General features: G+C 38.9%; 1 protein-coding gene across 1 annotated transcript; it reads left to right on the top strand.

The window, feature by feature from the left end:
* Positions 1–15,469: 15,469 nt before the first annotated feature.
* Positions 15,470–16,366, top strand: LOC117540269 (the record flags this gene model as incomplete). Its single annotated transcript, XM_034206866.1, has 1 exon — positions 15,470–16,366. A coding segment is annotated over one exon (897 nt), but the record flags the coding sequence as incomplete, so codon positions are not given.
* Positions 16,367–17,074: the final 708 nt, after the last annotated feature.

Below are 17,074 nucleotides of genomic sequence, written 5' to 3'. Positions count from 1 at the left end.
CGGCAGAGTGATATGAACTGAAAAGTTTTTCTGTCGCAATATCATTGTCACTATCTGCTATCGTTAGCTTTAGCCTTCGTTTTCTAATAGTTTTTTTCATAGGCTATAAACAGAGGTGGTATAAGTATAGAGATTGTAGGCTACTAGAGTAAAAGTAGAAGTATACTCAGATCTTGTACTTTAGTACACTGTAAACCCGAACGTTCAAAATAATTAAATAGATTAATTAGTGTAAACTTAAATTTAAAAAAAAGTTCTACTAACTTCAATATATTCAGTTCCTGTGACTGTTCTTCGTTTTTGAGTTAAGTAAACTGATAATCTTTGATTAACTTGAACTATTTGGCGGATTAAGTAAGCATCACTTAAACATATACATTGAACTGTACTCATTTCTAATGCTTATTGTGTGTCTGACGTCACTAACCGTCACTAACTGTCGAAAGTGGGATGCAGCACATGCAGCTAATACCTGCAATAAGGTGGATCTTCACACTTAATTTCCACACTTTCCGGTGGTAATCAGCATCATTGGTCTCACTGTAAGTGCAATATTCATATTTCTTCACTTTTTTAAATATTTTGAGATTAAACATGTGAAAGAGAGTGTTGATGTTAGCCAGATACATGCATGTTAGCTAGCATTAGCCATAGGTTGAGTCATCAGATTCACAGAAATGCCTGAATTATTTGCACAGTTACTGTATAATGTTAACTTGTAAGATATGTAGTTGCGGAAACTTGGTGCCAAAATAGGGCTGTCACTTTTTGTATATATGATGAAAAATGTCATTGCCCCTAAGCTAATTATGTATTCAAAAAGTTCAGCCAAATGCATTGTGGTTGTGGGTGCTCATAGTGACGGCAGCCGTTGAAACACCAACATAACAGGTAGGTTTCCTAATAAAAGCCTTCAATGTTAGTTTAATCAATTTATACTCAAATGTGTGTCATAATATACCCAACCATTTACTTAATTTACTACGAGCAACCCCGAAGGCATTGGACTGTGTTAACTGTGATGGTTATTCTCGCGTCCAGGAAAGAGAAGCTTAAAAAGGAGACTAAATGGAGTCTGAGATGTTTTCAAATTGGTACTTTAATTAATAAAAAAGGCGCGGTAAAGTCACAAACAGGATATTGTCCGACAGAAAAGCAGCTGTCTCTGGCCCTCTCTAGCAGAGAAAAGAGGCCGAACCGCTCAGGTGCTGCTGTTATATAGCTTCTGCAGGCTCCTCCCTGGGGGCCGGCTCTCCGACTATTTAATGTCCGTTGTTACACATATCACAGTATACAGACATTGTACATTCAATATATATCTAAACACTCCTTTTCTCCTCCTTAACTCTTTCATGACTTTCCATTCAACACATTCCAAACGCTGTAATCAACACTCCAAAAAATACAGGAAATCCTTCACAGCAATTCGATTTCCGGTCGCTCCGAATGTTGTGACATGCTACCCACATCTGTAAACGATAACGTACTCAAATAAACTGTACCTTCATTTAATATCCAACAATAATAATATCTCGACGTCTATAGTTGTAGTGTTGAAATCAGTAGGTTTCGGTGTGCAACATCATATCATATCGCTGCTAAATTCACCTCTATAGGAAATGGTATATTAGCCTCATGCTAAATGCTAACCGGAGGTGAAGGATTTTCAGAATAAAAGTCTAACTGGTTGTGCACAAGAACTTCTGGTTTTTCAGTATAAAACAGCATTTAAACTAAAGATACATTATGCCATCAAAACATTGATTTTAATTTCTAACAGTCCCTCCTTACACACCTAAAAGGTGTGTATAATACTGAAATCAATGAGTTCTTCATCTGAACTCTGCATAGTACATAACTCATATCAAAAACATACAATCAAAATGGAATGGTTCGAATATCCTCAACTTTACAAAAATACAAAAATACTTTGACTGTGTTCAAACATCAAAGTTTTCCCTTGTGCATAACTTCTAGTGTTAACATTCAATATGGTTCTTCAAAATAGCAGCAATGGCTTGGTATCAGAACATTTCTTCCTCCCTCCTTTCAGAGAAACCGTTCTCATAATACGCTCAGTGTTAAGGCACTTGTTTTTACAAAGTGAAAATAAACTACCCATTTTAGAATTGTAATGATTCGAAAATACATGAAATCTACCATATAGAACAGTGAAAAATAATAAAAATGAAATAAACTATCTTGGAATAGTATAGAGTAAATTGAAATAAAAATACACTATCTTGTAATAGTATAAGTAAATTGAAATGGATTCACTCCATTTTAGCATTTTATTTTGCTCACTTCTTCACATGATTTCATCATTTAAAGAATCACATCGGCTGGACATTCATTGAACAACCTCATCTCTGAACATCCATTTCGTTTAACATCATTCAAACTAACTCATAATTTTCATCAACATCTGTATTGGGGTGGGCCGTCTTGTTCTACTAGCATTTGTAACTGTCTCCTCATGAGAAATGTACCCTCCCTCCTTTCATACCATTTAAGGTATGAAAGTAATATGTTCTCTAGAAGAGGCCGTCGTGATCAATCGGTATTTTAGGACATGGAATTAGTGCAACATCTAGGCCTCCCCTGGGCGCCCCTATGCTATCCTTGTACCCTGGAGCCTAAACTCCCCCTGGGACTGGTCTCTTAGCCCTACTGGCTTTGGGGTGGTCTGTTCTAATACAGTGATAAAGTCCCTGAAATGGTGTGAAAACCGGTGGAATATCAATAACTCATTATACTAATTTATTTTCATTTCTGGTCTACTTAAATAACTATGCTAACCTCCTTAACAGTGTGTGGAACCTTGGGTGCTTTAACAAGGACTTCAAAGACAGAAGTCATTTAATGGTTTGTAGTTCAATTCAGGAATTTTCACTCATGGCAGATATGTTTCTCCTTTTAAATAACATCTCTAAATGTCAGGTCATCACTGATTAAATGGATGAGCATTAGGAGGCGGTGGCACTTGTCTTTTAAAACTCATACTCTGGTGCCGTGCGCTCCCTCTGAAGCTGTAAGTAAGATTTAAAACATCTGCAGGGTGGGTTGAGCAACCCCTTCTCCCTGAACGATATTTGTTGTCGAAAATACGCACCATTAAAATGAGTGATCCAAGGCCCCGCATGTATTACTCCCAATTATACTAGTTTTTCAAAATTAAAATCTTCAATCGCTCTTTGCCTAGTGTCTTTTTAAAACTCTACATCTTGGACGACAAACAAATGTTGTTTCCACCTTAACAGTTCTCCTATGGTAAAAAACATGCTACAATACTCTAGATTGGAATACTTTCTTTGGCTTGGTTCCAGCTCTACCTTTAACATTTTCCATTCAAATAAAGATTTGCCTGCTATCTATATTGTAACAAATTAAATCTTCCCCAAATTCTCACATGAATAAGAATCTCTATAAGAATAATTTGTTTATATTATGAAAAGATTGAATAATATGTTCTACCCTCAGTGTGTTTTTAGGATTATTTTCTAATAAGTGTGTTTATGTGTAAACTCACTCACTCCTGTGTTCCTTCTCTCCCCCTCTGGTCGTCAAGCCACGACCCCCTCACGTTCTGCTGGCCCATGCCAACTCCTCTGGTTCTGTCTTCTCCTCCGTCCTGTCTTCTCCTCAGTCCATCCGCACTTGGATCTTCCCGCTGTAATTCTTTTCAGTGGCCCAACTGCTTTGCATTTCATCTCCTCCTTTTCAGTCTCTACGCTGTTGCATGGAGTGGTGTATTCTGCTCTCATGTCCCACACTCTGCTATTGTGCCAAATCTCGCGGCTCAGTTTGGAACTTCATGTCCTGTTTGAGGGACCGATGAGTTTGCCTCTTTGTCAGCATGCTGGTTTGGTTCTGGATGTCTCAGGTGGAGATGGTTCTGGATGCCTCAGGTCGTTGTTGGTTCAGCTCGGGTTGTCTGTCTTTAAACCGGAGGAGGAGGAGTCTCCTGTGGTGAGGTCATTTGTCTGAAGATGGGGTCGTAGCATTCTGACAGGCAGAGAGAGAGAGAGAGATCTCGGGCCGCATTACCTATAGTTAATTCTAACACACTGAGGTGAAACATATCCAATCCTTTCCACTCTATTTTCCTAATCTTACTATCTGTCTTAGATGTTAAATGTCATCTGAACCCAATTAATGTCTACTAATGGTTGTGCCATATCCCTAAACATTGTTTCCACCCACTGTTAACATGGCTACTCCAAATAACTCTTTCAGGAAACCATTTTCTTCTATAAATTAAAAATACCTACATGTTTCAAGCACCACATATTTCACACACTATAAAAGAACGTCCCCATATTTTCTCCATTACTTTAAATCTCACTGTTATTTAGAACATAAGTAACTTTTGTGACTGAACATATCTGCAATGTCGCCACAATCTGCTGGGGCATTTTGTTCATAGAGTTTGTACGTACAAAGCTGTACTTGTGGGTTAGTAGCCTGTTTCTACTGTAATCATTTTCAATAATTGTGCTCAGGTCACCGGTCGGTTGTCCATAAACTTAACAGGGGTGTTTCTGGCACAGACTAAAACATGGATCCAGTGTATTTTTAGATTCCCCTAATCTGTAAATTCCCATCACCTACATATCCCAATCACTTAAACCCATCTCATCATTTGATACAAGAACTGCATATATGGGGGGTGAATCATCTTGATTGTAATCGCCTCACCTTTGGGACCGAGTATTTCTAACTCCTCCTCTTGTTGCTCAGCTGATCTTTTGGCTCTGGGGATAAGTGAAAGTCTCTGAAACACAGCTGGAGTTTTGTTAGTGATGTGGGCATTCTCTATGAGTGGACTAATGGATCCATGTCTTACTTGATATTGTACTCCCCATCCAACCAGAAAGGTGCCAAGTGTAATGAGCACAATCAACAATGCTATTCTGACTCTTATCCCTAGGGGACCCCACAATAGCTTTGGCTTTGTTCTTGACATCATCTCTATTTTCTCCGTTGGTGTCAGTTACAGAATTTAAATAATGAGTACTTATAATAACGTATACAAAAATTGGACTCTTTTTCAGATGTAAAACAAAAATAGGTTTTCACTTTAGTGTACTATCTATAGACAATTCGTCTTTTGAGCTGTTTCTATCTTTATCTTATTTCTATTTATTGTTTTGTTCCAGCTCTGCCAAATCAGTCCTAACTCCCAATAATGTTCTGGAAGTTGCCAGTGAAGGGTGACAATGTGTGAGGTGGTGTCAATTTGCTCCTTTTTCTTTACCTTTAAACCGGAGCGCGTGTGAAGTTCGTTACAACTTCTCACTGTTCCGTCCACCGGGGATCAGCTCACTGTCTTTTGTGAACTTTCACCCTCACCCAATCACCTGGCCGAACAGGAGTCTCTTCTGGTGTCTCGTCTTGTATCTCTGTAGCTTTCTTAGCCTGTGTAGACAAAACTTGGATTATATTACTCAGAGTTCTGACATATTCATTACTTTTATTCATCTAATATCTAAAACTGGACCACTCCCTCCTTGGAGGAGGCCCAAGCTTTGGCATACCTTTTGTCGTTATGAGACCTATTATTAACTACATGTTATTATTTATTAACTACAACGTCACTGAAATCAACATATCTGTATAATCATGACACTCCCTCCTTTGAGCAGAACATGCTCAATTAATATTGCAATGATTACCCTATTCTGAACAGGACATGTAAAACGCATAACGTTGCACTAAATAAATATAACTTCTCCGTGTACCCATAAGGCGTACAAAATATCGTATTATGTATGGCTTTCTGATGGTATAAAAACATATTCACTCAAATCTGCCATTAGCACAAAAATGGTTTACATGTTGCAATAATGGCTTTTGTCCTGGTATTATGCATCATTGTTGCTGCGAAAAACAATACCCCTGGTGTCGCTAATGCGTCTCAATAATTCTAGGATTGTTTGATACTGCTGTACAAAGATATAATAAAATAATATTTATCTAAACTAGAGGGAAACATACGAACCATTCTCACAGAGGGTGACATGCATGAAGGGCTGGTGGCCCTCACTCAAAATGAGATAGTGCCTTACGCACTACATTATAAATCAGTAAAATTACTCAAGAATAAATAAATAAAAACTGATTCTTGAAACTGTTGTAAAAACCCTACAACTTCTTCATCCAAGCTCTCAATCAGTGTTAGGTTATTTAATCTGCAGCTCATTGCCTTAAAACAGATACTTCAGACCGATTATAAAATGGTGTTTATGAGAAAAATGTAATCTGACTCCATAAATCACATAATTGTTTGACTAAAAAACTACACTTCCACTAACAATAAATGAAGTTCCCCTTTAAACACAGCCCCGGTCTTCTGACGGGGTCTATCTATGTACTGGCTGGAAAATGTTGTGCCAGTCTCTGTCGCTCTGTCACTGTTCTCCCGCTAACAGTCACTCTCTAGTTCTGCTGGGTTCTTGTTGACTTCTTCACTGGTTTGAGACAAGCGACCCTATCGGACACCTCCCTTTGTAGCCAGACTGTCACCACAGCAGAATCGAGTTTCTGTTTTTAGGTCTCAACAGCTCCACGTCAGGTGTATCGCCGCCCCTTGAACTGCAGTCGGTGTAAACAGGAGGATTTGGTATGGATCCTCCGTCTTGGGCGAGTACTAGGTTTCCGTCTTCATATTGTTGGGTGGAAACCCCATCGTCTTGACCTCACTAGCTGTGTGAACACAATAGTTTTCTGTGTGGGGGAACAACATCACTCTTACTCTCTATCCTTCTCATAATTACAAAAATAGTCTGCTAAATGTTCTATTCTGTGGATGCTTTATGTGTAAATGCAATATGCTACTCACTATCTTGTTTTACATTAAACATTAAACCTCTCCCTTCTGTGGTGACAGATATGGCTCAATGTAGCTGGATTTCAAAATACCCTTGTGCTGAAGATGCATCACCTGGTGGTCTGGCCCTCTGAGCTTCCTCATTGTTGTGGTTGATACCAGGGTGTCAGTGGCATTTGGGTCATGTTTGGCAATGCTGTTCGTCTTTGACATCTCTGGGACCCCCTGCCTCCGTTGTCATCATGGAAACCTCCTGGTTGTTGGTTCTGCTTCTGATTTTCTGGCACTATCTGAGATTTAACAGTTTGAGGTGTCTGCCCTGCATTCTCTGGTTCTTCCTGAGCTTGAATTGTTGGAGGTGTCTGCCCTGCCTTCTCTGGAAGTTTCCCCTCCCTTCTCCTTGTCTTGTTCCTATAAGCTACGGTGTCTTGTTTTTTCTGCTATGTCTTCCCTCACTGGCGGGTCTGCTACTCGGACCACATTTATGCTGTGTGCCAATAGGCTGGCATATTCCAGATGGAGTATCAGACTTGTAACTCTTATAAATCTTTCTTCATCTTCACTCCATATAGTTATTTTAATTGGAAAGGTTAAAGCATCTGATCAGATTATTACCCTTTCCTTGATATCTGCAGTTGAGCCTGGCTCTGCGTCTAGTCCCAGCTTAGTTTGTTTTGGTGACATGCTCTCTTCCTATTCGAATGAATATTATTAAGTTATCAAAGATTAAGCACCAATCTTCTGACTAGCACCGTCGTTCCTGATCAGTAATATCCTATGTCATCCGAACCTAACTTTAAATCTGGGCTTTTTAAGTTTTTTTTTTTCATTTTATAGATTTAAAAAAAAAAAAAATTTAAATAATAAAGTTGATTAAAAGATACAAATTATGCAAATTTTAAAATCTGAAATGATAAAATAAAAAAATTGTACAGTGTATGGTTTTGACTTTAAAATATGAAAATTAGAAATCTGGTGAAAATCTAAATCTACTGTGTACAGTGCATACCAAAGTGTATGAAATTATGTAAATGTCATAATTTGTGTTAGCTTTAATCAATTGGTGTTTGAATATTCTCCAGCCTAGTTTGAAAGTTTCTCATCTTTTAATTAGAAACCACTTTGTAATTCTGTGCTGGCGATTTGCGCATGTGTTCATTCATAATACTCAAAATCAAGCTTCAAAATGTTATAGTATCTTTGTAATAATTCTGTATTACCAGCAGAGTGCACTGTTGTAATTTCCAGCTCAATCCACTGTTGCAAAACTGACCTCTTTTTAACAAGAAGAAGCTTATTTCCTTAAAAATGAGAAGAAAATTAGAATATGGTTAAACAACACAGCACATAACCGCCAAAACACATTTGCAAACAAGAATATCTCAAATAAACCGCCAATACGCACTTGCAAACAAGAATATCTCAAATACAGACTCCTACAAATATCAAACTTCCCACGGTAAGATAACCTGTCTATTTTATAGTTCCAACTCTGCCAAGAAATATGATTTGTCCTTCTCAAGATGGAGTGCCTAGGCTCATGTGAGTAGGACTGAGTACTTTCAAATTAGCATTTCACGAAATGGCGACTGCCATTGCTCATTGTAAACACGAGGGCAAGACAAGATGGCAACTGATTTTCCAACCTTTGACCTGAAGAACAAAGGGATTTGAAAACACCTCGTGGCTCTCAGAGCGGAGTTGAAATAATGAGGGTGATCTTTTAATTCTCAACACAAAACAACACTGCAGTTTAAAATAACATTTCTATGTAATTTACAATTATAAATGGGCCTTATACCCTTACGTCACAGCCTTCAACCTGTGTACGTAATGTTTTGACTTTAAGAGCCAGTATGGTTATCTCCTCTGTTTAAACACGCCATCATGGGACAAAGTAAGGCGCCAAGCAAACACTATTAGCAGAATATCGTCTATCTAACGCACGAATGTCGCATCCCTTGTCGTAATCCACGCGCAATGTCTGTTAGAAAACAGAAAAAACAACCACTGAAACCTTCAAACTTTTCAGGCCTTTTCCTCAAAAAGGACTTTTTTTTAATAAGAAAGCCCCTTGCTGTAATTAAAACACTCACTCAACTGTGTTCTTGTCTCAACCAGTCCCTCACTGATTAATGGCCTAGAACCATTCACGTTTAAATTAGGACGTAACAAGAAACACTTTAAATGATTGCCATCATCACACAAAGAACTTGTAAAAAGTAAAAACAGCCTCACACTGTCCTTAACACAAACACTCACTCCACTTTGTTCTTGTCTCAACCAGTCCCTCACTGATTAATGGCCTAAAACCATTCACGTTTAAATTGAGACGTAACAAGAAACAATTGAAATGATTGGCCTCGCCGACATGTAATAACAGACAAACAAATAGCATGCAGGGTTAAATATAAGAAAAATAAGTAATTTGAACTCACCCTGCTTGTGAAAATGCAACGCCACGTGTTCTGATTGTTATTGTTATAAATCTGGTTGTTTTAACATTAATTTCCCAGCTATTTTCAGGAACCGGAAGCAGCCGTCCAACACACAGTCCTAAGATTGTTCTGCATAAACTATTGAAGAATTTTGACGTAACAGGCTTCTTCTTTACCGTAGTTTGAGCTCTCTGTGTGTCGAACGGGTTTGCCAGCGGCTCCGGAGAACAGCCGCGTGTATAGTCTCTCCCGGTGCCACGAGAATCACGTCAGGGTCACCAATTGTTAACTGTGATGGTTATTCTCGCGTCCAGGAAAGAGAAGCTTAAAAAGGAGACTAAATGGAGTCTCTGAGATGTTTTCAAATTGGTACTTTAATTAATAAAAAAGGCGCGGTAAAGTCACAAACAGGATATTGTCCGACAGAAAAGCAGCTGTCTCTGGCCCTCGCTAGCAGAGAAAAGAGGCCAAACCGCTCAGGTGCTGCTGTTATATAGCTTCTGCAGGCTCCTCCCTGGGGGCCGGCTCTCCGACTATTTAATGTCCGTTGTTACACATATCACAGTATACAGACATTGTACATTCAATATATATCTAAACACTCCTTTTCTCCTCCTTAACTCTTTCATGACTTTCCATTCAACACATTCCAAACGCTGTAATCAACACTCCAAAAAATACAGGAAATCCTTCACAGCAATTCGATTTCCGGTCGCTCCGAATGTTGTGACATGCTACCCACATCTGTAAACGATAACGTACTCAAATAAACTGTACCTTCATTTAATATCCAACAATAATAATATCTCGACGTCTATAGTTGTAGTGTTGAAATCAGTAGGTTTCGGTGTGCAACATCATATCATATCGCTGCTAAATTCACCTCTATAGGAAATGGTATATTAGCCTCATGCTAAATGCTAACCGGAGGTGAAGGATTTTCAGAATAAAAGTCTAACTGGTTGTGCACAAGAACTTCTGGTTTTTCAGTATAAAACAGCATTTAAACTAAAGGTACATTTAAGGTACATTATGCCATCAAAACATTGATTTTAATTTCTAACAACTGAAAGTCACTATTTAACACGGTCACTAGCTAGCTAGTTTGCTAACAGTTAGCAAGCTAACATTTTCATCCACTGTAAACCACGAGGTGCGGAGGATTGTGTGTGCTCCCTCCGTGCTCTCCTCGCTGCCGCTGAATTAAGAGACCCGCTGCTAAAGTGTAACACTCTCCTTCACCCAGGTTTCAACCTCTTTATACGGTTTCAACGAGCGTGATGCCACACACACGGGACGGGGCAGAGCAGAGACAGGTAATGTTAAATTGAATATAACGTTGTCAGTTATAAACAAGCTCGGTAGTGAACGCTTGTCCATTTGTTGTCCATTAATTCATCATTTACCATACTAACATTTCCCCAATGGATGTTTAAGAATGTATTAAGCAGTAGCTTACATTACATTTTAAATATAGGATTTGTTCAGCTTTAGTCTGAAGGAGATAAACCACACTGTAAACTAGGGATGCTCCGATCGATCGGTCACCGATCGATATCGGCCGATACTCACTCTCTACCGATCGATCGGTGCTTTCTAAACATGCCGTACGCGAGAGCCGATCGCATGACGTAAAATACATGACACTTTTCTCTGTGTGCGGCAAAACAAGCTCGCCAAAATGGCTTCACCGGTCTGGCATTATTTTAAGGTGTCCGAAAAAGACAGTAAAATAGCGGTATGCAACGTGTGTGAAGCAGAAATCCTGCAGCTCCGCCCGCCAGACAGGTAAGCGCAGCGAAACACACACACACACACAGGGAGAACCAGACCGCAGTTCATTTCCTCATATTCCAAACGAGAAATTACGGTAGCAAATCACCCGGTTCTTTACGACCAGAACTATGAACGGGATACAAACCGGAGGAACCAGGCATGGAGGGAGGTGGCAGAGACAGTGGGTGAAACTGGTAAGTTTTCGCCTGTTTGGGGAGTTTATATATATATATAGCCTATATATTGCTCGCATAAAAACCCCGGGGTTTTTTGCTTTGTATGTTGGGGCGGGAGATTCATGTGATTGGTTGTTGGTCGTGTTGCTCGCAAAAAATCCCCAAGCTTTCAGACACGCCCAGCTCCAAGATTTTCAAGATTTTTGAAAAGCTGCTGTGTACCGTAAGAGTTAGACCTAACACACTTAGCTATTTTATCTACCTCTGGAACAAGCTAAACTAGTTATTATAAATATATGTATTCTTCATTGTCGGGTCACTCATTACTGGATCAGTGAGCTGCATGAGATACTGACAGGCTGTCAGGAGAGGGAGAGAGGGGGGAGAGAGAGAGGGAGAGAGGAAAAGAGAGCGCTTCCGCTAATTTCTCCCGTGTTATTATCCAAAGTGAATGTAAACTTGAATAATGTACATCATTTGAATGTAATAATTAAGTTGATTGTTGTTTGTGGAAGCTCCAGTGAATGAGCCCCATTAACTGAGTTTTAAACATCACTTTAAATGGAAGATTTAAAGTGATGTTTAAATCTTCCATTTAGGCCCCGCCCACTCGATCGGATCGGCGATCGGTATCGGCCGATACTGATTCCGGCGATCGGCCCCGAAATTGGCGATCGGAGCATCCCTACTGTAAACCACGAGGCGCGGAGGGTTGTGTGTGTTTGTGTTCCCTTCCTCGCTGCTGAATTACGAGAGCCGCTGCTAACGTTTAACACTCTCCTTCACCCAGGTTTCAACCTCTGTATACGGGTTCAACAAGCGCGAGGCCACACACACACACACACACACACACACACACACACACACACACACACACACATGGGGCAGAGCAGAGAAAGGTAATGTTAAAGTGAATATAACAATGTCAGATTATTAACAGGCTTGGTAGTGAACGCTTGTCCATTTGTTGTCCATGAATTCATTTACCATACTAACATTAACTCAATGGATGTTTAAGAAGTTATTAGGCAGTAGCTTACATTACATTTTAAATATAGGATTTGTTCAACCTTCCCCAAGGAGAGGATCCCTCAAGTCTTGAGCACTTGAGGCAGACAATTGTTGAGGAAGTCAAGAAGACTGAGATGGACCTACCCCTCATTAAAAAGATGATGCACACCACATTTGCACTGCGGCGACAGACCATAGTGAGGACATGCCCGGCAGTGAACGAGCTCATGGACCTCTGGCCTGCTCTCAAAATGGAGTCTGAGGTAATATGGATTAGCTCTCTTTTTCCTGTTTTCTTCTTTATTGATAATGGCACATTCTGTGACTCTTATAGTGGCTATTTGCTGTATATAGGAGTGTCATAGATCTTTCCAGCTCCTTCCCTGTGGTGTAATGCAAGGAAAAGAACAGTCCAGGTGAAGTTCTCGTTCTTGCCACAGGGAAGGAACTGACTGGTCAAACTTGGAGGATCTATTACATTTGTAAGGAGGATACCACGAGACTACAAAGCATTAGTCAAAAGCTCCTGCAGCAGAAACCTATCTGTTAGTGCTATAGCCAAATTTAAGGAAGAGATTCCACCAATACTTAACTCGATAGCATGTCTGCATGTAAGGGAGGAAACTTATACAAAATGTACACCACCCCAAATTAGGGCTGGGCGATTTGGCCTAAAAATAAAATCGCGACAATTTTCGATTTAAACCTCGATTTTTTTCTGTTTTTTTCTAAACAAACCAGACCAAGGCAACATTTAAATACATATTTTCTTTATTAACACAATACAAATAAATGAGATTACCAAGTAGTCTAGGCCTATGTGAACAAATCAGTTGTTCAAGAATAAAAATAATAAAATAAAAACAGCACCACGGCACTTGGCTGTCATTAATGTGCAAAGATTTTTTTTAAATCAAACTGGAAAAAAAATCTCTTTTAGGCCATCCCTGAAAAAACTTGTAAAATGAAATACAACAAATAATAAATAATGATAATGAAATGAATAATAAAAAAATACCCTCAAACAAAATCACATCCCTTTAACCTTCTAGGAAGTTGTCTTTCTACAGACCTTACACAGAACAGTTGTTTGTTCTATGTATGACCGCTTGTACCCGAACCACTTCCATACAACTGAAGTAGCACCTTTTTTAGGAATGAGTTCTTCTTCATCTGTGTTCGTGGACATTTTTATGGTACGTCTGTCGGTGGCGCGGTGAATGTGATTGTAGTAAGTAGGCTATGTGACTACACGATCTGCAGCTCTGCACATGCGCACAGTGTTAGAAATTAAAATCAATGTTTTTGATGGCATAAAGTACCTTAAACATACCGTCAGTTTAAATGCTGTTTTATACTGAAAAACCAGAAGTTCTCGTGCACAACCAGTTGTTAAGCTTTTATTCTGAAAATCCTTCATCTCCGGTTAGCATTTAGCATGTGGCTAATATGCCATTTACTATAGAGGTGAATTTAGTAGCGATATGACACGGAGTGTTGCACACCGAAACCTACTGATTTCAACACTACAACTATAGATGTCGAGATATTATTATTGCTGAATATTAAATGAAGGTAGTTTATTTGAATACGTTTGTTTACAGACGTGGGTAGCATGAGACAACATCCGGAACTACCGGAAATGAAACCAGCCGTGAAGTATTTCCTGTATTTTTTGGAGTATTGATTACAGCGTTCAAAACCATATTAAATGAAAAGTCATGAAAGAGATAAGGAGGAGAAAAGGCGTGTTTAGTTATATATTTAATGTACAATGTCTGAGTCCTCTGTTATGCTCAACAACGAACACAGCATAACAACAGCAGATCGGGCAGAGCTGCAGATCGGGTAGTCACAGGCAATGTGGCTGAGTTTTGTGCGCGTTCTGGAAAGTGAGAGAGTAAGCTACTACGGAGTCCCTTAAAGCAAAACAAATCTGCGGAGTCTAGAAATGTTTTTAAATCGCGATTTTTCGGTTCAGCCATTTCACAAACCGTAGGAAAGTAAAAATGCAAATTAATCGTGAAAACCGAAAAAATCGCCCAGCACTACCCCAAATTGATCATGTTGTTGATAGTGCTACAGATGCGCTGCGAATAAAATTAGACTCTGTTGCTCCTTTGAAAAAGAAGAAAATAAAACAACATAGATTAGCTCCATGGCATAATGCCGAAACCCGCAAAATAAAGCAAAAGTCGAGACAACTTGAAAGGATATGGCGTTCCACTAAACTTGAAGAATCTCGTTTAATTTGGCATATTACTCTCAATGAATATAAGAAAGCACTGCGTAAAGCGAGAGCAGCCTACTACTCTTCATTAATAGATGAGAATAAGAATAATGCAAGATTTCTTTTCAGCACTGTAGCCAGGCTGACAGAAAGCCACAGCTCGATTGAGCCTTCTATTCCCATAGCACTCAGTAGTAATGATTTTATGTGCTTTTTTAACGATAAAATTGTTACTCTTAGAAACAAAATTAATGACCTCTTGCCTTTGACCAGTATAGTGTTATCAACAGCTCCCGGAAACGTAAGTTCTAATATTACACTAGATAGTAAACTAGAATGCTTTTCAGCCATAAACCTTGAACAATTAAATTCAATGATTCTCTCTTCTAAACCATCAACGTGCATGTTAGACCCAATTCCAACTAAGCTGTTGAAGGAAGTTTTTCCATTAATTAGCACTTATTTATTAAATATGATGAATATGTCTTTATTATCAGGCTATGTTCCACAATCATTCAAAGTAGCAGTGATAAAACCGCTTCTTAAAAAGCACAACCTCGATCCAGAGGTTTTAGCCAATTATAGACCTATTTCCAATCCTCCATTCCTCTCAAAAATTCTTGAGAAAGCGGTCGCAAAACAGTTGTGTGATTACTTAAAAAACAATGATTTATTTGAAGATTTTCAGTCTGGCTTTAGAACACATCATAGCACAGAGACAGCTCTGGTTAAAGTAACAAATGACATTCTAATAGCCTCTGACAAGGGACGTGTCTCTATTCTTGTTTTGCTCGATCTCAGTGCTGCATTTGATACTATCGACCATGATATCTTATTGCAAAGACTAGAGCACTTAGTTGGCATACAGGGAACTGCTTTAGGCTGGTTTAGGTCCTATCTATCTGAACGCTCTCAGTTTGTACGTGTCAATGATGAATCTTCCACGCAAACCAAAGTTAGCCATGGAGTGCCACAGGGCTCAGTGCTCGGACCTATTTTGTTCACATTATATATGCTTCCGTTAGGCAATATTATAAGGAATCATTCTGTACATTTTCATTGTTATGCGGATGATACTCAACTATATTTATCAATCAAGCCTGATGAAATTAATCATCTAAATAAAATTCAAGACTGCCTTAAGGACTTAAAAACGTGGATGACCTTAAACTTTTTGATGTTAAACACGACCAAAACTGAAGTTATTGTACTTGGCCCGAAGAATCTACGAAACAAATTATCTAAGGATATACTAACTATGGATGGCATTAATTTGGCCTCCAGTGAGACTGTAAGGAATCTTGGTGTTATATTTGATCAGGATTTATCCTTTAACGCCCACATAAAATCAATTTCAAGGACCGCCTACTTCCATCTACGTAACATTGCAAAAATCAGGCATATCTTGCCTCAAAACGATGCAGAGAAACTAGTCCATGCATTTGTAACTTCAAGGCTGGATTATTGTAACTCTTTATTATCAGGGTGTACCAAGAAGTCAGTCAAGTCGCTTCAGCTGATTCAAAATGCTGCAGCTCGTGTACTAACCAGAGTTAGGAAAAGGGACCACATTACTCCTGTTCTGGCTGCCTTACACTGGCTCCCTATAGAACACAGGATACAATTTAAAACTCTTCTTCTCGCCTACAAAGCCCTTAATGGGCAGGCGCCATCTTACCTTAAAGAACTCATTATACCCTACTGTCCTACTAGGGCATTGCGTTCCAAGAATGCAGGGTTGTTGGTTGTTCCTAGAGTCTCTAAAAGTACAATGGGAGTCAGAGCCTTTTCTTATCAAGCTCCACATTTGTGGAATCAGCTTCCAGTTTGTGTTCGGGCGGCAGACACCCTATCCGTTTTTAAGAGTGCGCTTAAGACCTTCCTTTTTGATAAAGCTTATAGTTAGGGCTGATTAGATTCAGATTATTTTATAATTCAAAGGTTGAACATCTAACGTTAAACAGATTTAAAAAATATCTTTTGAATTTTACAATTAGCCCACTTTGTTTTTGCTATTTGTCTGATTGCATTAAAGATGTGAACAGGTTATCTGTGGATATATGTCCTGATTGGATTGTTGGATTGACAGGTTTGTTCAGTAAACTTCACAGTCAACAGTTTGTACGCTTGTATTTTTATCGTTATAGGAATTACACGACATCAACACCAGGCGTACCACCGTTATCCATGCCCTTCCTGTGTATCTGCAAGAAGACACCTCTGGATTTTTCCGAACCTGCACAGTGAGTCTCCTTAATTCATTAACAGTACCACTCTATATTAAGTGAATAGTTCATTAAAATACAAATATTTTTTTGCACTTATCCTGTTTCTGTCTATCCATCCATATAGTTTGTGTGATTTGCAGAGGTTTTGGTCTGTTTTCCTTCACCCAAATACAAATGAACTGAATCGTTTTTTTTGTTTGATGCGATACTGAAGTTAAGTAAAACATTTATTGGATATGTTTTATCTCCTGGCACTTGGTTTCACTGGTAGCTCGTCTGATTCTTTGGTGTAGAACACCTGTTTTCACCTTTAAATGTGTCTGTTGACAAAACAACTCTCTAAAACATAGTTCTAACTAAAATATGAACAACTTAGAAAACATATC

The sequence above is a fragment of the Gymnodraco acuticeps genome, unplaced genomic scaffold, assembly GCF_902827175.1.
Source record: "Gymnodraco acuticeps unplaced genomic scaffold, fGymAcu1.1, whole genome shotgun sequence".
Taxonomy (NCBI): domain Eukaryota; kingdom Metazoa; phylum Chordata; class Actinopteri; order Perciformes; family Bathydraconidae; genus Gymnodraco; species Gymnodraco acuticeps.
This window is presented reverse-complemented; position numbering and strand designations above follow the sequence as displayed.